This window comes from Schistocerca serialis, chromosome 3 (assembly GCF_023864345.2).
Source record: "Schistocerca serialis cubense isolate TAMUIC-IGC-003099 chromosome 3, iqSchSeri2.2, whole genome shotgun sequence".
Lineage (NCBI taxonomy): Eukaryota > Metazoa > Arthropoda > Insecta > Orthoptera > Acrididae > Schistocerca > Schistocerca serialis.
Genome location: NC_064640.1, coordinates 358,048,076 through 358,073,524, shown reverse-complemented (window position 1 = coordinate 358,073,524; position 25,449 = coordinate 358,048,076). Strand labels below are relative to the sequence as shown.

At 37.8% G+C, this 25,449-nt stretch overlaps 1 protein-coding gene across 1 annotated transcript in view; it reads left to right on the top strand.

Moving 5' to 3' along the window:
* LOC126470860 (katanin p60 ATPase-containing subunit A-like 1) overlaps positions 1-25,449 on the top strand; it is a 56,073-nt gene that overhangs the window by 9,346 nt on the left and 21,278 nt on the right. Inside the window, exons 4-5 of the mRNA XM_050098876.1 lie at positions 2,354-2,496; positions 12,911-13,020. Of these exons, the coding sequence (XP_049954833.1) occupies positions 2,354-2,496; positions 12,911-13,020 (253 nt within the window). The remainder of the gene's footprint in view (positions 1-2,353; positions 2,497-12,910; positions 13,021-25,449) is intronic.

Below are 25,449 nucleotides of genomic sequence, written 5' to 3'. Positions count from 1 at the left end.
TTAAAATTGAGAAAAGAAGCATGTACGGAGTTTTGTATCACCGATGCTATTCACAGCAGCCCTAGGTGATGTTTTCAGGTACATATGGTGAAAAATATTTGTTAATGGAATGTAACAGAACAATCTTCATTTTGCTGATGACATTGTGTTGTTTGCCTGCAAATGATTTGTAATCAGTACACAGGAAAAAAATTGTACAAATTAACAATGAAGTTATAGAACCAGTTGAAAAGCTGTATTTCAGACATTTGAAGACAATGGCAGTGTATGCAGCATAAGAAAAAAAAATATAGGAACAAAAGTGGCCTGGGTTGCTTTGGTACACTAAATTTCGAAAGTAAGCATCTGACGTGTATGAAAAGTAAAGCTTGCAGTTTGTGTATTTATCAGTTATGCTTATGTTAGTGAGATAATGCAGAATCTGTACAAAACTTGAGGGTTTTTCAGAGAGCAATAGGAATATGCATACCATAGACCATAATGGTTTAAATAAAGTAACTTTCCTTTTTTCCAGTTCATGGATAATAATTTATTTTTTAGAAGTAAGCAGATTTTTTTAAAAAGTAGTGCCCTCTTTTGTATATGGGTAAATACTCATTTGCAGTTGTCCTAATTATATAAAGAACAAATCAGTTCTATCACTGTCATAAAAGTAGACTGTCATTAACACTACATATATTTACATTTGACATTATAATGAAGAATCCTGTCTTCAACACATCTAGTAGGGAAGACAGCACTGTTAGTGTTACAGAGCCTGAGGAGATTATAGAGCATATTTCTACAAACAAACCATGCAGCACAGTATGTCTTTTTGGAGTTGGTTTGGTATAATTTGCTATTAATCTCAAGAACAGGACAGTTGAGTTAAAAAACTGAAACTGTGCAGATTCTAATAGTACATTTTAATACTCTCTACTCCATTTGCATTCAAGCTGGAACAATCTAGATCACAGTGCTGGTAAAACTAAATTATTACTCTGTAGTATAACATTTATTGCAGAGAAATATTCCTGAAAGGTTAAAATTATGTGACTTATGTGGAAGGCAAGCAAAGATCTATACTCAGGTCTCAGTCTGACATAAAGCTTTAACCCATTGGGAATTTTTATTGTTGCTTAAAGTTTACTTCAGGTTTAATGTTTCATTCTGAGAACAACTTCAAGGCATTTACATTGTACACTATTTTGTTTTTAATAGCATTTCATTAATTTCTTCAGAATTGATATGCTTGTTGCTACACTCTGATTTTTTTAATGTCCTCTGAGCTGATTCTTTCAGTGCATCATCCTTCTCACACTTTATTTTACAGGTTTCAATGCATTTTCCTCCCTTCCCTTCCCTTTTCTAAAATCCTTGGAATTTGTAAACTAAGTTGATACTCTTTGTTCTCAGTTCAACTAATATTAATAATTCTAAACTGAAATGGAAAATTGACACTTATGAGGTTCCAGTAGAAAAACACAAGAACAGCAGATGATAAAGATAGTAGACTTTGGAATCAGATGTTCCTTTATTGACTAAAATAGAAGAAAGGGCTGAAAGAAAAGGGGCAATTTAAGAGATATGCAGGAGACCCAACCAGGTTCCCAAGTCATAAAAGTCATATTGTCACAGGATAAGAAATAAAGGAAACCAATGGATAAGATTTAAAAACTAGAAGACGAAAGTGGTGGAGAGGGTAGCCAACAACTCAGAAAAAAGTGGAGCATAGTGTGAAACTAGAAATATAGATAATCAAGTTTGGCAACTCCAGATTGAATATTAAGAAACTAAAGAGGATATTCATTGTACACCTAGACTCTGATACCCATAGTTAGGAAAATGCTCAGTGCTACTGTCCTGTCAGACTGGATATAAATATCAAAAATTTTAATTATTTAAAAATAGTTGAGAGTAACTTTGACACAAGCATCTCCACATCATAATGCTCCATTAAAGTGTCTCTGTAAAGCAGTGTTTCAGGAGATCCACTGCATATGCTGTGGCCTGTACTTTATAACAAATAATTCAGTTCATATGATCACATAAAGCTAATTTGTTGCCTACATGTTTCAATATTGGTAGAACAAGTTTATCTAAAATATATGCCAATCAACTCATTTCTTATAATATACTGTATATTCTAGGCTAACAGCTCATACTGCTACATTACAAATACACAATATACATTTCAAAATATAATGACATGTAGAAAAAAGGCAATATGATTGGAATAGTGATTGAATACTTGTATTAATTTTTCAAAGTGATTTTGTTTTCTGGGTCTCACTCATACCAGTTTTTCAACTTGAACATTTTAATTTGCTGCAATGAATAAGATATTTCCTTAATAATATGCATTATATTTCAGGTTCACTTTTATACCCCAAGCACTATTTTTATAAATGAAACAGATTCACTGTGTTCACAACGTCGTACAGATTCAGAACATGAAGCTTCCCGAAGATTTAAGGCAGAACTGTTGATTCAAATGGATGGTCTTAATTCTAACAGGTATGAACACCATATTTACTTCAAATGGTAAAGAAACATCAATTAATTAAGTTATATGGACAAGTGTTGCCTGTGTGAATGAAGATATAAGTTGGTTGACACTGCAATCAGTGTTTGAGTAGAGTCTGAGAAAAGAAAAAGGTTAGGGTACAGGCACATTGGAAGATTAATAATGCAGAGATTGTGAAACATATGTAGTCCCTAAGCCATTGTTGTGAATTCCAGATGAGCTGACAGTGTGAAAATTTTGCACATAAAATACAATAAGCAGTTCTGAAACATGCACACACACACACACACACACACACACACACACACACACACACACAGAGAGAGAGAGAGAGAGAGAGAGAGAGAGAGAGAGAGAGAGAGAGAGAGAGAGAGAGAGAATGTAACTGTTTATTATTGTGTCATTCCTCAGCATACTGTTTTGGCACTAAATAGATTCCTGTCCTCATCTGAGACTTTTTTTAACTGATAAACTCTCAGATGACATGATTCAGGGTGCCGATTTCTTGATACTCTCAAGAATCTGTTGAGTGTTGATGTATTTTTAGTAAATACAAGGGATATTAAATATAGCCTATATTTTCCCAGGTAGTGTATTGGATTTTTGGGTGTCCCAGCTGTTATGCACTCTTGGTCACTACAACTGCTACTCTATAAATTAAAGAATATCTGACCAGATTTTTTCCTTGAAACAAAAAGTGCTTCATTCTGTCACAGAAAATGCCAAACTACTCCACTGGTGTTTAAAACTCAAAATAAGAACAAGTTTGAAAACACTCTGAAAAATAACAGACTGTGCACTGCACGTGTCCACTATTTTTTAGTTAGTTAGCTGAGTTTGCTATTGAGTGTAACCCCAGAAAACAAATTCTTTCAGGAAATCAGCAGATTTTATCCCAGGTTTTTCTTTTGTCATAATAGAAATGTCTTCCTTGGGTGTTAATTGATTCAGTTCTTAATGGGCACTTGTAATACTTGTAGCATAACAAATCCAAAAATTAAACACAAATCAGCAAGCTTCATTTAAAGTTATAAGTTTACTCTTTTGTGAAACATTCCATGAGTCACAATACGCTCAACTGCGAATGTTGTTCTCAGGCCTGCGATGAGTTACTTACTGTTTGTAGACAGCTGGAAACAGATCTGACAACTGTTAGATGACTGGAGCTGCACCAAACAGGTGTACTTGGAGGGCTACAGAGAAACATGTACCAAAGATACCAATGATACCTCGAATACAATCCTCCCATTGTTTCCTCTACAGCAAGTACAGGATCTATCACTACTCGCCATTGTGGATGGTGTGATAGGTCTCAGGGCCCTGTACAGAGGAGACAGGGACCAGAGAGAACTCAAGGTTTTACAGCCACCCACCCCACCCCCAACCAACGAATTCAAGGTTCTGTCTTTCACTGAAACTGAAACTGAGCCAGTAAGACTCACTTCACTTATTTAGGAATCTGCTGTGTATCATGTCAAGGGGAGAAAATTTAAAAGAGTATGGGGTCTATTAAGCACTGACACTTATAACATACAGGAATACTTGTACCCTTAGAAAAATTTCAGCAAAGGATGGGAAGGATCACCACACGCACTCCACACGTATGCCCATTCAACATTCTGAGGAGGCCGTTCCAGCACCCATTGAAGGAACAGACAACTGTGTATTGTGGAGCATATTTGAACAAACAGTGCTTGTCAGGCAAGCTTCAAAATCATACTTGAATCCTTCCATGACTGGAAGGAAAGGCTGAAAAGAATAGCCATTTTCACAGACATACATTCTGCAGCATTTCCCCTGGTTCTCAGTTGAGAAGGCGGCTTGAATCACTTTGACTTTGGAGGTTCTGCAACAAGTTAGGCTACAGATTCTTAGAATTGCACCATAGAGTAGAGAAATCTAGGGTCTGTCTAGATGTGTCAGGTGTGCACTACACATCAGAAGCTGTTACCAAGACAGTTGATGGTTTGTGGGGTGCACAAAAGATTTTTTTTATATTACCTGACTCTTCATGCTGTCTGAGTAATGACACCTGTAAAAGCATCAGTGTAAGGTCAAAATTAATGCACTCCCCTTGCCACCTTCCCCCTATCCACCCAAAAAAGTATAGAAGTCCTAGTTATCAGTATCAATTGCTGAAGCACTTGCAACAAAGCACCAGGGTTAATAGCACTCCTAAAAAGCAGAAATGCTGAACTCCAGGAGTACTATCCCAATTTAATGCTTGCACCACTGCCAAGATTGGTGATATAGATATTAGGGTCACTACTATTAAGAAAAAATTTAAACCGCTAAGACTGAATGAAGTTCCATGACCTGATAGAATTCCTATTAGATTCTATACAGAATTTGTGGCTGAGTTAGTGCCCCTCGTAAAAATATTATATACCATAGATCTCTCAAACAAAAAAAACTGTGTCCAGTAGTTGGCAGAAAGCACAGCTCTCACCCATCTACAAGGAGGATAGCAAAAGTTATCTACAAAACTAATGTCCAATATCATTGACATGCATCATTATAGAAACTTAGAACATATTCTGAGTTCAGACATAACTAGGACTTCAAACAAAATCACCTCTTGCAAGGTAACCAGCATGGATTAAAAAGCATTGTTAATGCAAACCCAACTCACACTTTTCTCACATGATATCTGGAAAGTTATGGAGCAAAGCAGTCAAGCAGATGCATTATTTCTTGAATTTTGAAAAGCATTTCACTCAGTACCTCACCTAAACTTCTTATCGAAAGTATGATTCTGTGGGATATCAATTGAAATTTATGACTCACTGAGGATTTCATGGTGGAGAGGATGAAGCATGTTATCTTGGCTAGAGGGCCATCAACAAATGTAAAAGTATCTTCAGGCAACCCATAGGTAGGTTTCTTGGGATGCTTGCTGTTCACGTTGCATATTAATGACCTATCAGACAACACTCATAATAACCTCAAACACTAACCATTGTGGCCGAGCGGTTCAAGGCACTTCAGTCTAGAAGCGCGCGGCTGCTTCAGTCACAGGTTCGAATCCTACCTTGGGCATGGATGTGTGTGATGTCCTTAGGTTAGTTAGGTTTAAGTTGAAATGGTTCAAATGGCTCTGAGCACTATGGGACTTAACATCTGAGGTCATCAGTCCCCTAGAACTTAGAACTACTTAAACCTAATTAACCTAAGGACATCACACACATCCATGCCCAAGGCAGGAGATTCGAACCTGCGACTGTAGCAGTCGCACGGATCCGGACTGAAGCGCCTAGAACTGCTCAGCCACCGTGGGTGGCTAGGTTTAAGTAGTTCTAACTCTAGAGGACTGATGACCTTAGATGTTAAGTCCCATAGTGCTCAGAGCCATTTCTTTTAACCTCAAACTTTTCACAGATGCGTTTATGTGTAATGAAGAACTGCCTGAAAAAATTGCACAGTTACTGAGATAAATCTTAATAAGATTTAAAAGTGGTGTAAGGATTCACATCTTGCTTTAAATTTTCAGAAATATAAAATTGTGCATTTCCCAAAATGAAAAAAGTCGTATCCATCAACTTCAATAACAATCAGTCACAACTCGAATCAGTCAACTTGTACAAATACAAGGTTGTAACAATTTGTAGTTATATTACATGGAGAAATTGCCTAAGCATAGTTGTAGATAAAGTAAGTGGCAGACTTTGTCTCATTGGTAGTACACTAAGAATACATAATCTGTTTACAAAGGAGGTTGCTTACAAAACACTCAAGCTATGCAGTAGTTCTATAATGCTCTTCCATGGGTCTAATAAATCTGTGACCATTTGTGCTGTCCTTGGTGTAAGGACAGTATGAATGGTCACAGATTTGTCAGACCCACAGAAGAATTGTTAATGGTACAATGTTAATGATATCTTAAAGAAGCAACACTGTTTATCTTTGATTTGTGTTATCTACCATTTTTAAATGCTTTCGCATTTTCTGTTTATTCTGTGTTTGTATTGTTGTCTGCCATTAGTTGTAAGCTGTTACACATTGCAATAAACTCCGTACAAATGGGCTTATTTTCATGGTTCATTTACTGTTCCTGATCACAGGTTATGGTTCTAGGTGCATAAGTCTGTTTTCAGTGTAGTGGCAGAGAGTTGTTTCCTGGTGTCATGCGTAACAGCAAAACTTTTAATGTCACCGGCATAGTGTTGGCGTGGCACAATGGAACAATCTACACATCAGTTTCATTTAATATTGTCTGCAGGGGACAATTAGGTGGTGTAGAAATTCCAAATGGATGTGATATTAAGAGGAAAAGACCTTTTAGATACTGCCAATAGCATTGTTACTCAGTCACCACAGGAGAGAGAAGCAGAAGTAAAAACATGGCAGGAAAAGGACACAAAAACACAGGAGTTTATTGTGACCTGGATGGAGGTAGCACCACTCACTCATCAGCTGGCATGTGGACAAAACTGAGACTGTGTATGAAAAAGAGTCCACAGTATTTACCTACTTCAGCAAAAGTGTTTCTTGCTCCAGTTTGATGATGACGCAGTGGTTACCGTTGTGTCGAAAATACAAAAAAATCAACACAATATTGAAGCAAGTGGGAGAACCACTTTCAGATAAAATGATCATAACAAAAGTGGTAATGTCATTGAGAAGGAAATGTTTAATGACTTAATTTCAAGATTGCTCATTGAGGAAGAGAGAAATAATCAGTGCAATCAGCCGGAGGTAGCTTTAGTCAGTCTAAGCAGGCAATAAAAAATTACCTGTTATGCTTGTGGTAAGACGAGCTACTACGCAAAGGACAGCAAAAGTAAAGCAAATATAGAACTAAGAAGTTGCAATTATTGTAAGAAAAGATGTCATTTGAAGTCAGATTGCAGGCTGTTGAAATCAAAGGAAGGCAAAAAGGCTCAGAATGTAAATGCCTTTATGTGTATGAATCAAGGAGTTGACCTAGAAAATTATTGGATGAGGTGCTAGCGAGCATATGTGCTGAGAACTGTTTACAAAACTGGACAGTGTGCAAAGCTCAATGAAAGTTACTGTGGGTGACAGTAAACTTCTTGATGTGACTGAGCATGGTACTGTGGAACTGTATGCATGGATCAGAGTTAAATTTATCAAAACAGTACTTAGTGGAGTGCCTTTTGTTCCTGAACTGAAATTCAATCTGTTTTCTGTAAGAACTGTGTTACACAAAGATATGTGTTTAGTTTCAAACAAGGAACAATGTGAATTCTTGAAGAGTAAAGGTGAAGTTTGTGCATTATTCAAACATGTCAACAAAATGTATCATACATTGTTTTCACTAAACGGAACACAGTCACAACTGTCAATGGTTCCTTTTATGCATGTGGATGAAACACACACTGTGGTTGACAGTAATAACATGTCAATTTGTCTATATATATTGAAAACTTGAGTGTCTGGCACAAATAATTGTAACATCAGAGCATTACGCACATGAAAGAGTTTTTATCATATAAAGGAGTGAGATTCATTGAAAACATTTGTAAAGAATGTTTAGTATGTAAACAACATCACTTGCTTTCCCTGTCAGTTCCTCTGGAGCTAATGCCTCACTCGAACTGATTCGTGCAGATGTCTGTGGACCCATGGAGATGCATTAGCTTGAAGGAGCTGGTTCAAATGGCTCTGAGCACTATGCAACTTAACATCTGAGGTCATCAGTCCCCTAGAACTTAGAACTACTTAAATATAACTAACCTAACGACATCACATACATCCATGCCCGAGGCAGGATTCAAATCTGCGACTGTAGCAGTCACGTGGTTCCGGACTGATGCACCTAGAACTGCTTGGCCACTGTGGCCGGCTTCTTGGAGGAGCAAGATATTTTTTGCATTTGAAGGATGACAACTGTGGTTAACACAAAGTATTTTTTATGAAACGGGAGAATAAAGTAAAATGTTTGATTAGGTATTTTATGCAAACACTGAGAGAGAAAATGGTCGGAAAATTAAAGTTCTAAGAGGTCATAATGGACTGGAGTTTATGAGTACTGACTTAGGTACATTTTTGAGTGAAAATGGCATAGCCCATCAAAGATGTGTTGTGTACACTCCACAGAAAAATGGAAAAGCTGAAAGGGAACTGCACACCTTGGTTAAAGCTGCTCATTCAATGAATTCCCAAACATTTCTGGGCTGAAGCAGTTAACATGGTGGCTTATTTATTAAATCAAACTGGTCCAAGCCCTATAGAAAGTAAAACTCCTTTTGAAGCTTTTTATGTTAGAGAATTGCCCTTAGCAGATTTGAAAATATTTGAAACGCATATGTCTGTCCCCATACCCAAGGAAAAGTGACTGAAACTAGGCCCCAAAAACAAGATAGATTTATTTGTGGGTTATGATAATGATGTGAAGGGCTACAGAATATTTATACCTCCCACAAAGAGAACTGAGATGCAGCAAGACATTATTTTTTGCCTCCAGCAGTATCCAAAAGGAAGAAGAAAGCTGATGTTCATGTAAAATAGTCAGATACTATTCATTGTGATAAAAAGAACATAGATGAAGCTTCAGATTTAGAGGAATGGAAAGAAGAAATGAGGACTGATGTTGTGGAAGAAAATAAAAGTCAGCCTAGAGGAGAACAAGAAATCAGTGAAGACAGTGAAAACAGAAATTTTTTTAGAGGATGCAGAGGACAAGAACACATACAATCTTAGATCCAGGAGGAAAATTCACCACCCAAATCAATTGGAGGATTATGTGTCAGAGCTGTTGACAGCAGTGATTGACAAAGACCCCAGCACCTATGCTGAAGCAATGTCTAGCAGTGAAGCTAAAAATTGGAAAATGCTCAACCAAGAGAGCTGCAAGCCCTAGAAGAAAACATCACATGGTATTATGTATGTAAGCCAAATGAATGTGATGTTATTGACAGAAAATGGGTTTTTAGGCAAAAAAAGGGATGAAAAGGGTAATGTTGTTTCTCACAAAGCTTGTCTTGTAGCAAAGGTTTCCAACAAAGCTTGTCTTGTGACTCTTCAAGCTTTCCTGGCGGATGTGTTGTAAATAGCCTTAGACAATTTACAAAGCTTGTCTTATTTAGAGGTATACAGCGCAGTAGCAAAACTGGTTTCATTGAAATTTTTTCTGGTTAATTTTAATGAGAATAACTTTTCCATCTATCAACTGGATGTCTTTAGTGCATTTCTCTATGGAGAGATAGTTGGAGACTACTGGTTATTGCAGTAAAATTAATGGCAAAGTTTGTAAACATACAAAAGCTCTGCATGGTTTAAAGAACTTACAAATAACTGTACCTGATGTTACATTTTATTCTCTCATGCTAAAAAAGTACTTTAAGTAAATAATTATTCTTAATTTTACTTTATTTTCAACATGATTATTTTAAACCATTTTGTGGTACTTAAAATGACAAAATACCTGTAATTATTCTGTACACTTACAATTAGATGTTATGAGACAATAAAGTTTCTATTCTATTCTACCAAGCAAGGAAAAAAAAAAAAAAAAAAAAAAACATGGCTCTGAGCCCTGTGGGACTCAACATCTATGGTCATCAGTCCCCTAGAACTTAGTACTACCTAAACCTAACTAACCAAAGGACACCACACAACACCCAGTCATCACGAGGCAGAGAAAATCCCTGATCCGCCAGGAATCAAACCCAGGAACCTGGGTGCGGGAAGCAAGAACGCAACCGCACGACCACGAGCTACGGACTAAAAGTTTCAATTCTGCCATAAAAACAGGTAGCCTATTTATGGGGATTATGACAGTCAAATTGAAAGAATGCATTACAAATTTAGAAAAAAATGTGGGCTTTATAAGACATAAGATTTCGCATGTAATAAATGAAAATTCTGAGCTGAAGAACGTTTCCCCATCTTGGCGTTAAGCACCAACAATCAGTCGAATTGCTCGCCAAACAAAAGTAAACTATGAGCAAATACGTGTTGAACATTCAAAAAAAAAAAAAAAAAAATCAACATATTTAGTGACAGGACGTGTCTAGCTTGCACTGTAATATCAAAAATTATGGAAAAGAGGCATGTAGAATCAGAGAAATTCGAGAGTACAGAAGCGAACAAAATGCGACGTTAAGTCGAAGAGTTTCAGGTCTTTGCTACTGTGGAAATCGTTCCTTTAAAGGAATTGTGTGCATCAAATATAAAACCGCTTCATTTCTCTTGTGCAAATGTGAATTCGAAATGGAAGATATGGTTGTGCATGGAAGATGAGCTAGGACTAAATTTTAATAACAAAGATGGTACTTACATTTTTTATCAGTATTCTCATTGATGAAGTTAAAGATTTAAGAAGTAAAATCGACGAACTCCGTTGACAGAAGCTATAAAATGATGGCGAAATATGCAGAGACAAAAAAATTGGCGCTAAATTATGCAAAAACCAATTCCCTGCAAAGAAAACCTTTACGAGAACTGAACAATATATTACGACTAAAAAAACATTTAAAACTGTGAAAAGAATTGTGAATGATTCTTCCTTAATTATTACAATAAGCAACAGGTTTCTAGCACTTAAAAAAGGATAAAATCACTAACAACAAAGTACCTGTACTGAAAATACGGTATTAATTTTACAACTGAAGCAAAAAAAATAAATAACAAGAAATATTCACACAACAGAAACAGCAATGGCATAAGCAGCAGTCACAGTTGGAGTCAGTCCATTCATCCTATTATGTGGGTGTAATAATGTGTTGTGATAATGTAACTGGCCAGAAAATGTAAAGGCCTAGGTAAAATGCTATCAGTTTACAAAGGTGACTGCTTCCAAAACACTTGTGTGTTCCACAGCACAATATTGTTGAAGTGTGTGGAAACCATACTAAACAGGACTTATTGGGGATACTGAACTTATACAAGTGGTCACATGTTTGTTTGACTCGAAGGAGACCATCGAAAATGCTGAAAAACTTGAATTGGCACATGCTTTAAAATGGAGACCAAGTATCCTGTGAAAGCCTATTCACAAAGTTTCAAGAACTATTAATATATATGGAATCTAGGAATGTATTGCAGATGCCTAAAAGATTCACTCATATACCAACTGCAAATACAAAATTAGTTTAATTGGAACGTACACAAAGTCATTCTTCCCACACTGCATATGCAAATTAACTGGGAAGAAACTGTAGTGTGTGATACTGTGAGAAGTACCCTCTGTCATGCATGTCACAGTAGTTGGCAGAGTGTGTGTGTAGACGTATATTTTTTGGACAATTCCATTTATACCATAGAAGAGTTGAATAGACAATATTTATCAGAATTTTGAGACACATCTGGTTACTGTGGTTATGCAAGCCTATCCAATTATGTCTCCAAGAGTGACCCAAAGCCTCAGTATGATTGCTATTCCCCTTGTATTTCTTCTGAACATTACAACAAGAGATTCTTCCAAGGCATACGTGGTAGCAGCATCACAGGGGTAATGGACATTGTACCCTGTACCACCAACCCAAGGACATTAACATCCATGGAAACATTGAAAACTACGAAACAGATTCATTAATCAAATTACTACTGTATTATTATTTATGAGTCTAATTTAAATCCAGGTTCAAGTACTAGTCTGTTACAATTTTTCTGTTGTCACAATAGAAAAATGATTTTGCAGGAACTGAGTTAATTAACTGATTTAATTTTTTAATTTCAATGTTTCTATGGAAATATATTATGTATTAATAAATATAGGTTAAAACCAATAAGTAAACAGTGCGCATCTTTTGTGAAATAAAAGATAATTGTAGGGCAATGATTGAAAAAATTAGTTATTTTTCTGTCTTTTATTATACCAGACAATAATCACTGATTGTGTTTATACAATTATTGATTTCAAGTGTGATCTACAGCCATCTCTAAATCAGTATTGGAGCACAAGAAGCTTTTTTACACAGTGATGCAAATGTAGCATATTTTGCTACATGTAATTCTCTTTGACCATGTGATCAAACTAACAAGAAGAATTGTCACTACAAAATGTGCACTGTAACCTTTTACACTGTGCTAGGAGTAATGGAGAAGATTATACCTACTCCCCTGCTTCCTGCATCCCCCATGTAAAATGCCAAGTTACATTGCACATATATTAAATAAAGCCTCCAAGCACACAAAAACTTCACTTTTACCTTGCATATAATTCTTCCAATGATAACAAATATAAATCTTCTGATCAGGGTACAGCTGAAGATCAAATATGGATACATAACAATCTTTAAATCAGGTCTTAAAGGGCATTATAGCCATAGTGCAGTAAATATCATACCTGTCCATTTGTCTTTTCATGTGTCTGCACGTGCATCAAGTCTATGAGCATTTCTTAGGTGTGTGTGTGTGTGTGTGTGTGTGTGTGTGTGTGTGTGTGTGTAATTCCTCCATCATACAGAAATAACAAAAGTGCTCTCAAAAATTTTTCAGTTCAGATAACAAGGTGATAATGGTACTAGCAGCAACCAACCATCCATGGAACATTGATGAGGCATTTCGCCGAAGATTTGAGAAAAGGATATATATTCCTCTTCCAAACGGTAAATCTGCATTCATAATTCATCATAATAATGGCATTCATACAGCTGTGTATTTGATTCACAGGGGTGTACTTAAACCCAAATCATTGAGCTATGACACACAGAATTGTTACACATACTCTAGCATCACTTGATGGAAAGATATTAACTTTCTCCTTATTATATTCCTAAAATCAATACACATATACACTCAGATCTACATATAATGTACAACTGTGCATGTACATGCAATATCAGTAACTGAAAATCCAGGAATAGAGATAGTATGTATGTAGGATAGAACACTGCCCGCCAAATAGAAGCAATTCTGAACAGTAGGTAATTGCTTATAAAAGACAAAAATGCTTTATTTTTGGAGAATGTCCTTTATTAGGACTACCAATGCACATGCTCAACTCAGCACAGGCTCTTGTATTGCAATGCTGTTTATCTAAATGAGGTCAGCAATGATGTCAAATGGGATAAGTGGTGGGCGAACAGAGATATATGTAGAGTGAGGAGATGGATGAATGGTACAGTAGGTGGGGTGGGGGGGGGTTATGAAGGATAGTGCTAGGATGGAACATGTAACTGTTTTGCAAGGTCAAGTTAGGGATAGGTGTGCCAGGATGAAAACAGAGAGGAAAATGGGAGAGTACTGGGGTAACAATACAAACTCGTAGATACATATAGGAGATATCGAAAGGTTCAAAGTTATGAGTAAGGATGGAGTAGTAGATAGAGGAAACAGGAAAAGTAAGAGCATGTTATGGGAACAATTGGTGACATTAGTTGATGACATGAAGGGAGAAGAGAAGGAGGACAAGTGTGGCACAAGAGTTAGCAAATATTGAAATCTTAACTGGACTGAACGATATGTAGAAGGGAGATTTCCCACCCACAACATTCAGAAAAACTTAAGGCTGTTGGCAAGAATCCAAGTAGCATGGCTTGTAAAACAAATGCTGAGGACAACCACTTGCATAGCATGCTAACTTTCAGTCACGGTTTGACAATATCTGTTCATGTGAGTGGATAGTTTAGTGCTCATATCTACATAGAATGCTGCATAGTACTTTCAACATAGTTATATGCTGTGACTGCTTCCATGTGTGGCTCTAGTTGTGATGAGTGATGCCAGTGATAGAATTGGTCTAGGAATGGTTGGCAGATGTATAGGACAGGTCTTGCATCTGGGTCTTATACAGGAATGTCACCCAGAGGTCAAGGGATTGAAAACAAGATGGCCATAAGGACACACAAAGATACTGCATAATTTTGGTGGACAACTGAATAGGGGTAGAGGAGTTCTGTTTAAGTCAGGGTTGGAAGGGTTGATATACTCTGCTGATGCTTCAGTACGATCCTCAGTACCCTAGGAAAAGAATTGCTTGTCACTGAAAATTTGGTATCCACTGGTTGCCAGTCTGTATGGGGGAGGGAGGTGAGACGTTTTTTATATAAGACGGGTAGCAGCTGCAGAGTGGATGTACTTCTGGTGAGTGATGGGTTTAATTTAAATAGTCTGAAAGTGGCCATCAGTGAAGTGAAGGTGGCTCTAGGGGCCAAGGAGGACAATATAAAACAGGTGGTAGACCGGTGTTAAGATTTTGAATGAATGACAGTGGGATGTCTTCATTGGGTCTCTAAATCATAAATATGTCATCAGTAAATCAGAACTAACTAAGGGTTTCAGGACTGTGAGTGATTAGAAAGGATTCCTCATGAAGGCTCTTGAACAGGTTGACACAGATCATGTAGATGTAATATGATTTTCCGAACATCCTTTGACCATTGATACAGGAATGCTGAATATGGGCAGAAATAACTGCAGGTCAAGCATGGAGAAAGGAGGAGATGCCAGTTACATTAAGAAGGCATGAAACTATAAAAACACTGATACCCATATACTTTACAGTGATCAGTGTTTTAAAACTTATGCTGCAAAAGTAGATTTTCTTGGAAAGTTAATAATAATAATAGCATACCGGACTCCATCTGTTAATTTTGAATTATTTATGAAATATTGATGCATTATTAAACTTCTTGACTTCCAAGCAAAATAAGGTAATATTATGTGGAAATATAATTTTTCAGAGAACACCTGTTCCAGAGCTTTACTTAAGTTCCTTGCCATTTTATGTGATCCAGCTCCTTTATGCAATTTGCAACAAGAATTATGGGAATGAGCACTACTGCTACTGACCACATTTTTATAGATGCATTGAGATTACAAAGTGCTATTGAAATTCCCATAGTTAATGGCCTCTCAGAATATTATAGTCAATTGCTGATGTTTAATATCAGAGTGCACCACATAAATAAAAATAATTGGAAAATACAAGGGTGATAAATGGACAAGAAATTGTCAGATACAAACTGGAAAGATATGTACAACATTCCTGGTGTTAATGAAAAACATAATGTATTCTGTAACATTGTAATAGGCTACTAATAGAAACTGCATTCCTAAGAAATTAAAATATGGAAGCAGATTAAATGCATCTGAACCTTGGGTTACATATGTAATCAGAATATCATGCAGAACTACGAGAAAACTCTACTAGTCATCAAGGGACATGGATGATGATAGGATTAAAGCCCATTTCAAACTGTGCTGTAAAAGTCCAAGTAAAGTCATCTGAGTGCCAAATGGTATGTATTATCAATAAAAAATAAGCTCCTTAAAGAACAAGATAAGAACTGTTTGGAACCCACCAAAAAAATGAGACAGGAGAAAAGAATCCAGAAAATGGAGAAATTTCTTTAAAAAATGAGGAATTCTGCATAAATTTATTTGGCCAATAACAGATAGATTAGGTTTGAATATTTCCATAGAGTACTTTCCAAAACAAGTTACATAAAATTCAGCATCCTTCTACATTTCCAAAATAAGTTTCCAAATTTTATTAATTCTCTTACAAATAAATGGTCAAGTGGTTATGAAGAAATCAAAAGTAAAATAATGAAATGTTGTTCAGCTGAGCTTACAATTAGTAATATATTGGCTTACTTATGCAACTAATCTTTTCCTAGAGAGACAAGCGTTCTGTTTTCTGCAACTTCACAAAAAAAGGGGTCAAGGCACTATTCCAAATTACCAATCTGTCTTATTATTGCCAGTATTTTCAAAAAAAAAAATTTAGAAGATCATATAAGTTGTAAACACTTTTGTTTGTTTATTTATTTGTCCATCTTCAAGCATCTGCATGCAAAGGATGCCTAGACATTTGTAAGAACACTCTATTTTATTTAGTTGAGTTGTATGTATTTCTATTTTTAATGTTTGACAAGAATTATCTTGGTGTACAGGTTGCCTTAGGCTATTCCTTCTATAATTTACTTCTATATGCAAGAGGTAACTGCATATGGAGAGAAATAAACTGTTAATATATTTAACTGTGTGGAATAAGGCCTATAAGGTATTTTAGTCATGGAAATTCCAGATGTGCACCTGTTGGTCTTGTTCAAACAGATGCTCCCCCCCTCCCCCTTTCTCTCCCTCTTAATTTTTCTCTCTTCTTCTTTTTCTTCCTCAGGGAGAATCACCCTAAAATCAATACCTTATTTTAAATGAAAGTGGAAGATATCATAATAGGAACTCAGTGATAGTTGTTTAAAAACATATGTGCATTGTTTCCCCAACAAATAAATAACAAGTGACAGAATTATAGATATACCGTCCGTGTGACTATTTGAAGTAAATTTAGTCTCGAAATGTATGCCAAGGAGTTCAGCAGATGTGCACTCATTTCAGCATAGGATTAACTGAAAATAATGTTCAGTCTTTTCCTTGGTATACAATATACTAGAATCAGTAAAATAGAAGCTACTACCATTGGGAAATTTTGTGACATAGCTAAGGGAACCATAGTATTCCCAAGGAAATGCTTAAATATTATGAAGTAGTAGACACAGCAGGTTCCTGGTTTTTATCTTATGTGAATGACAGAAAGCAATGTGTATTCCTGGTTTTTATCTTATGTGAATGACAGAAAGCAATGTGTTTCTGTTGCCTGTCAGTCACTTAACAATAGGCATTCAGAATTAGAACCAATCAGACATGGTGTACTGTAAGGTTCAAGTTTGGGTCCTCTGTTGTTTCTGATCTACCAGTACATAAACAATCCTTCATTTGCAGTTTCAAAAAGTACAAATTTTATTATTTTCTGTAGATGATATAAGTGTAGAAATAAGAGGTAATATCAATTTCCTAAGTGAAAAGGCAGCTGTTGAAAGATTAGAAAACGTCATCAGTTGTTTTAACACAAATGCAATGCAATGTAATGATATTTGTGCTATGTTGTGTACATTCAGTTCAGTACATCTCATATAACTCTACAAGCTACAGAAATAGTCTACTGAAACAATGAAGTACAAGAAATAGAAAGTGTTCACTGTTTTGGATCACAACTTTAATTGGAGGACTGTGGCCTGGAATTATTTTAGTGCATTAGTTCGGCTATGTTTCAATTCCTACTGCCATACGTAATTTAAAAATAAAGAAACTAGTTTTTTCTGCACATTTTCATTCAATAATGAGTTATGGGATCATTTTATGGGGATGCTCTACTTATATGAGCAATATTATTTTCAGATGATGGTAATGTGTTATAAGAATTATGTATGGTGTTATCAGTGCTCCTTCAATAAGGCTGCTTTTATTTTTATATACATCATTTCCTTCTCTGATTATGACACAGTTTACATCACTTTTTACTGCAGTTTCACGGTTTTTGAGCACTTCTTGTAATCGAGCTCCAGGCTTTCAAATTCTATTCACTTTATATTCTGACTTAACATCAGATAAGACTGTGGCTAGTCCCCTACCATGACTCATTGATAGTACGTATGTTTCTTCTTTCTTATTCACTGTCTGGTTTTCTGCACTGCATTTAATTTCATCATTTGTTGCACTAATACAATTTTTACTTCTAATAGTACTGTACATGGTGGTAATGAGTTTCCATTGGCAGTTTTTTGGTCAATAGATTTTTCTGAGCAGTTTCCTCTGACACTGAATTTTTTTTCGACTTTTTTGGGCTGCCTGCACTTCGAACCCTGTACTCGCTCATTAGTGGAACACGAAAAACGTTTGTTCTTAACACAGGATGAGAGAATTTCTTACGCCTAATATATATAGTACACATTCTTGTTTGCAGCTTTGCATCTCCGTGGGAATGTCCACAACTGCATCAAATTTTTCAACATACTGTCTGGCTTTACTCAACTTGTTTTGCAGCCCTTCCCCCACAATTACTTCAAGTCTGGTGTATTACTTTACTGTATCTTATATAGACCTATTCAGTTGTCTGTACAACCTTTAGGGCCTACTGCTTGTTAAATCTGGACCAGTAAAAATACAATACAATACAGCACAATGAAACTGATGGTATGCTAAGTGAACAGATGTGCTAAATAAAACATACCGGTAGTTCATAATGTGTTGTAAGAAAGACATCAACGCTTTGTCCCTTAGAAAGCAGTTTCTATTAGAAGTATATATAATTCCTAGCAGTTGTGTTCATAATGACAACAGATGGGACCCTGTCCCATTGTTTGTTTTTCTGTCTAAAAAATTTTTTTTGGCCAAATTACATACAGTGTGCCACCTATAACCCACTTTGTAACCTTTCCCAGAAAGTTTGGATACTCACTACTACCTCCCAATATGTTTTCTACATGATAGTCATAGTGGACAAATTGGTGCACAGTGAAACTAAGAAATACACTATAATTACAACACAAGAACATAAGCTGACCAGCTTGTGCGCTGCTGAAACTAAGTGTTGTCCAGTGCATACAACAATATCATGTGACCATTCATGAAATTTTATGTCATAACAATGTGTTATTCATAAATGATTGTTGTCAAGATAGGACTATTACACTGAGGTGACAAAAGTCAGTGGATAGCAGTACACATATCCAGAGGGTAGTAGTATTGCATACACAAAGTACGATCTGTTGTAGAATTTTAGAACATGTTTTTTGCTCGAGTATCATGTCGTTTTTGGAAACCCAGAATCTACTATGTAGGAATCAACATGGATACCGGAAACAGCGATCGTGTGAGACCCAACTCGCTTTATTTGTTCATGAGACCCAGAAAATATTAGATACAGGCTCCCAGGTAGATGCTATTTTTCTTGACTTCCGGAAGGCGTTCGATACAGTTCCGCACTGTCGCCTGATAAACAAAGTAAGAGCCTACGGAATATCAGACCAGCTGTGTGGCTGGATTGAAGAGTTTTTAGCAAACAGAACACAGCATGTTGTTATCAATGGAGAGACGTCTACAGACGTTAAAGTAACCTCTGGCGTGCCACAGGGGAGTGTTATGGGACCATTTCTTTTCACAATATATATAAATGACCTAGTAGATAGTGTCGGAAGTTCCATGCGGCTTTTCGCGGATGATGCTGTAGTATACAGAGAAGTTGCTGCATTAGAAAATTGTAGCGAAATGCAGGAAGATCTGCAGCGGATAGGCACTTGGTGCAGGGAGTGGCAACTGACCCTTAACATAGACAAATGTAATGTATTGCGAATACATAGAAAGAAGGATCCTTTATTGTATGATTATATGATAGCGGAACAAACACTGGTAACAGTTACTTCTGTAAAATATCTGGGAGTATGCGTGCGGAACGATTTGAAGTGGAATGATCATATAAAATTAATTGTTGGTAAGGCGGGTACCAGGTTGAGATTCATTGGGAGAGTGCTTAGAAAATGTAGTCCATCAACAAAGGAGGTGGCTTACAAAACACTCGTTCGACCTATACTTGAGTATTGCTCATCAGTGTGGGATCCGTACCAGATCGGTCTGACGGAGGAGATAGAGAAGATCCAAAGAAGAGTGGTGCGTTTCGTCACAGGGTTATTTGGTAACCTTGATAGGGTTACGGAGATGTTTAATAAACTCAAGTGGCAGACTCTGCAAGAGAGGCGCTCTGCATCGTGGTGTAGCTTGCTGTCCAGGTTTCGAGAGGGTGCGTTTCCGGATGAGGTATCGAATATATTGCTTCCCCCTACTTATACCTCCCGAGGAGATCACGAATGTAAAATTAGAGAGATTAGAGCGTGCACGGAGGCTTTCAGACAGTCATTCTTCCCCCGAACCATACGCGACTGGAACAGGAAAGGGAGGTAATGACAGTGGCACGTAAAGTGCCCTCCGCCACACACCGTTGGGTGGCTTGCGGAGTATAAATGTAGATGTAGATGTAGAAGGGCAGTGCACTGGCTAAGCTGTCATTTGTACTACGCTAATTGATGTGAAAATGTTTCTGATGTGATTATGATCACACAACAGAAATTAACAGGCTTTTAACGTGGAATGGTGGTTGGAGCTAGAAGCGTTGGACATTCCATTTTGTAAATCGTTATATAATCCAACATTCCGAGATCCACAGTGTCACGAGTGTGCTGACAATACCAAATTTCAGGCAACCCCTCTCACCATGGACAATGCAGTGGCCGATGGCATCCACTTAATGACTGAGGGCAGTGACGTTTGCGTAGGGTTGTCAGTGCTAACAGATGAGCAACACTATGTGAAATAACAACAGTAATCAATGTATGATGTATAAAGAACATATTCATTGGGACAGTGTGGTGAAATATGGCATTAGTGGGCTATGGCAGCCAATTAGATCCTAGAAGTCTGGAAGACCATGGCCTGGTCCGATGATTCCCGATATCAGCCGGCAAGAGCTGACAGTAGCGTTTGAATGTGGTGCAGACCCCATGAAGCCATGGATCCAAGTTGTCAAGTGCTGTGCAAGTTGGTGATGGTTCCATAATGGTGTGGTCTGTGCTTGCATGGAACAGACTGGGTTCTCTGGTCCAACTAAACCAATCATTGACTGATAATGCCTAAGTGTAGCTAGTTCGAGACCATTTGCAGCCATTCATGGACTTTATATTCCCAAACAATGATGGAATTTTTGTGGGTGACAATGCACCATGTTACTGGGCCAAATTTTTTTGCGATTGGTTTGAAGAGCATTCTGGACAATTCAGGTGAATGATTTGACCACCCAGATGACATGAATCCCATTGAATTTTTATAGGATACAGTCAAGAGATCAGTTCGTGCACAAAATCCTGCATTGGCAACACTTTCGCAAATATGGACAGCTGTAGTGGCAGAATGGCTCAGTATTTCTGCAGGGGACTTCCAATGACTTGTTGAGGCTATCCCATGTCAAGTTGCTGCACTACACCAGGCCAAAGGAAGCCTGGTATAATATTAGGTAGTATCTCATGACTTTTGTCACCTCAGTATATGTTGTTGAAGAGCAACATGGCTGCTGTATCTCATGGTGTTTTTATGCAATATATTTCCAAGATTCTCTCTGGGCAGGCAATTAAAAAATTAAGCGCTAAAACATGTGCAATAGAGGTATTACAAGAAACATTATCAGACTTAAATTTAATACATGTTGCCTCTCGTATGGTGTAATGCCATTCTGTGCAAAACTTAAACTACATAGTGTTTCTACTGTTGCTCCCGAGATCAAACATTGTTTTTAAATAGCTTTGTCCTTTGAGGACGGCCCAGTGGTCGAAATGCGTAAGAAGTGATTGAAACATTATTTGTAGTCAAAACAGAAGAATTGTATTATACAAGCTCTGTCACGGCAACATCTTACATGAGTCAGTGTTATGAGAGTTTTATCCCCTGGTAAAGAAAATTTTCTACCGTTATTACTCAGACCCTGTCCCGCCAAATTTGTAAATTTAGTGAGAGAAGAAAGACTCAGAACACACCTGCCTGCTTCCTTAATCCCAATTTTCTCATTGTTACGACATTCACATGAAATATGAGCACCAACTAAGAGAGACTGGGAAGCAGATGGAGATGATCCAAGTCATTTGCCTTTTACGTTATTCACAGTTTGGATAGGATAGTGAGACACGAAAGACAGGTGTGGCTAGACATGTGGTGGTTTGACAGGTGACCCAGCTCGATGCATCAGGAGTGCCAACACAGATGCGCGTAGTCCGTAAGGAGTTAGCATGTGGAGCTGTCTGTCTCAGCAGCAGACCATACATCAACCCCTGCTACTGGAACAGTATATGAGGGCCATGAAATGACCCAGCTGTCATAAGGGCACCAAGTAACCTGAGGGGTTATTGTCGACATCTACACTATATTCTGCAAGCACCCTCATCATGTTTGGTGGAGGGTACTTCGTGTACCAGTGACACTTCCCTCATTTTCTCTTGCAGTTACAAATGATTCGTAGGAAGAACATTTGCTGGTTAGCCTCCATGTTGGCTCAAATCTTTCTGATTTTATCTTCATGGTCTTTTCATGAGCTAAACGTAGGAGGAAGCACTATATTGGTTGACTCTTCAAGAAACATGCACTTTTGGAATTTTAACAGTAAACTACACTGTGATCCAAAATTACTCTCTCGCAGTCCCTGTGACTGTTGGCTGAGCATCTCTGACACTTTCAAGCTTACTAAATGAACGTGTAACTAAATTATCTGCTTTTCTTTGGATCTTTTCTGTTTCCTCTATTAGTCCTGTTTGTCACACATCTTAGACTAATGACAATGCGTGTTCTTTGCAGTGGTTTGCAAAGTACAGATATAGATGTTTAGATTAATTCAAGTGTTGGTCAAACGAGTGTTTTGTAAGTCATCTTCTTTATCGATGGACTACATTTCCTAAGAATTCCTCTAATGGGTCTGTCTGGCATCTGCCGTACCCAAGAGTAGCTGTATGCAGCAGTTCTACTTCAGATTGCTCCCTACGCATATCGCTTTCCAGTGATTGTTCTGCATTTGTGTAATCATACAATAATGGGTCTTTCTATGTATTCGCAATATGTTACATTTGTTTATGTACGAGGCCTAGCGCCGATCCTCTGCAGTTCCTCCTGCAATTTTGCTACAGTTTTCTAGCTTTATGACTTCTCTGTCTATAACAACATCATCCACGATCAACCTAACAGAACTCCCGACGTTATCTTCTAGGTCGTTTATATATACTGTGAGAAGTAATGGTCCTAAAACACTTCCTTGCGTTGCGTCCAAAGTTACTTTTATGTCTGTAGATTTCTCGTCAGTGAGAATGACATGATGTGTTCTGTTTCCTAGAAACTTGTCACTACAGTCACGCAATTGCTGTGATATTCCGTATGATCATATTTTGTTCACTAAGCGGCATTACGGAATTCTGTCAAACGCCTTCAGGAAGTCAAGGAACACGGCATCACTTGTGCGCCTCCATCTACTACTTTCTGGGTCTCGTGGACGAACAGAGCGAGCTGGGTTTCACATTATAGCTGTTTCATTCCTACAGACAGGAGATTGTCGGTCTCCAGAGATGTCATAATACGCGAGCATAAATTCTACAACAGACCGGCGTCAGAGATATAGGCCTATAGTTCTGTGTATTTGTTCGACGACCTTTCTTGAAAACGGGAGTGACTTGTGTGTTTTTTTTTTTTTTTTTATTTCAATCACTAGGAACGCTTTGTTTCTCCAAAGACCTACGGTAGACTGCTAGAAGAGGGCAAGTTCGTTTGCATACTCTATGTAGAATCGAATTGGTATTCCTTTAGATCCATTGGTCTTTCTTCTGTTTAGTAATTCCAGTAGACTTTCTATCGCATGGTCACTTATTTCGACATCTGTCATTTTGTGCCACGATTTAAAGAAGGAACTACAGTGCTCTTTCCCTCTGTGAAACAATTTTAGAAAAAGTCATTTCCGCCTTTTCTGTGTCATCCTCCGTTTCATTCTCATTACGCTCACAGTGTATCTGAACAAAACTTCTTAGGATTTTCTGTCAAATCGGTCAACAGAATTTTACTTTCAGATTCATTGAACTCTTCATTCATGGCCCTCCTGTGCTGATTTTGGGTTCGTCTAGTTTTTGTTTGTGTGTGAGGCTTTTGCTGGTTTTAAATTTGCAGTCAAACTCTCTTTGCTTTCGTAATAGCTTTCTAACGTGGTTGTCGAACTTTGGCTGGACTTTTCCATCCCTCACAACTTTGCTCGGCATGTACAAGTCTAAAGCCTAGGCCTATTGTACAACAGTGGCGGCTCGTGACTGGGAAGTTAGGTGAAGAGCTATCAGGAAAGAAAACTATACCTAGATTCATACAAGCTTATCTAAATAATTGAATTTATTTCTTTGTTGTACTCCAAATCAATTCTTGGATCCTTTAAGGGTGGCCGGCCGGAGTGACCGTGCGGTTCTAGGCGCTACAGTCTGGAGCCGAGCTGCCGCTACGGTCGCAGGTTCGAATCCTGCCTTGGGCATGGATGTGTGTGATGTCCTTAGGTTAGTTAGGTTTAATTAGTTCTAAGTTCTAGGCGACTGATGACCTCAGAAGTTAAGTCGCATAGTGCTCAGAGCCATTTGAACCATTTTGAACTTAAAGGGTGCAAACTTGTCGGTGATGTCTTCATAGAATGCTGTGTTTATATTAACTGCAGTAGAAGTTCCTTCTGAATTGAAATATTCGCTAAAGAAGAAAGTCTTTCTTCTGAAACTGCATTCTTCGTGTACGTTTTTATACGCTTCAGACAAGGAAAGCGTGTTTCCGTAGATGCCGTAGTAGAAGAGATGGACAGAATGAAGGAGAACGCTTTATAAGTAGCCGGGAAAATATCCTTAGCCTCGTTAAGCATTTATAATATCCTTCCTGTGGGAATCTTTCTCATTGCCATACAAAATAATAAAATACATACTGCATCATCAGCGGGGTTCAGATTTAATACATATACCGCCAAATGCATTATGCGTGCTCCAAACACACAACAAACTCTGCTTTACAGCCTTGAGCTGGAAGCAGCCGGGAATAAAATTACCATCTACATCACTGCATGCCGCCTCCACAGAAAACCTCAAGAAGGTGACATCTTAGTTGCTATAGTAACCATACGATCACGCTCGACCTGATATGTGGCTCTGTCCACGAGGTTGAGCTCCAGGAAACGAAGGCCACTGCAGTTCGCCTGGTCCGAATCGTGTGCTTGCTGCTAGAAGAGAATTCCACACAGTATAAAACATGGAAATGCATTTGGAGTAATAACCAGCATACGTGGTAAAATAAATAAACTTTTTTAAAGTGTAGCAACGGTTGCGGATGCAGGGGGTGGGTTAAGTGGCTCAAGGTTCCCCCCTCCCCCCCCCCCTCACAAAATAAAGCATCAGGGTCTACCCAGATACAATACTTCGTATTGTCCTTCTTTCTTAGTACAATTTTCATTACTTATCCTAACGTAATCGATTTTAAGTAGGTATAATATGTTATCAACTTTTAAATTACTTAAGAAGCTGTTTACATAATGAGTCTTTAATTCGCACGCTACTCATTGGCGATGCACCAACAGCGACGCCCAACTGCTACTGCCGCAGAGCCGCCCGCGACGGGGTCCCGCGTGGTATATGAGAGAGTAGTGTGCAGTAAACAATGAG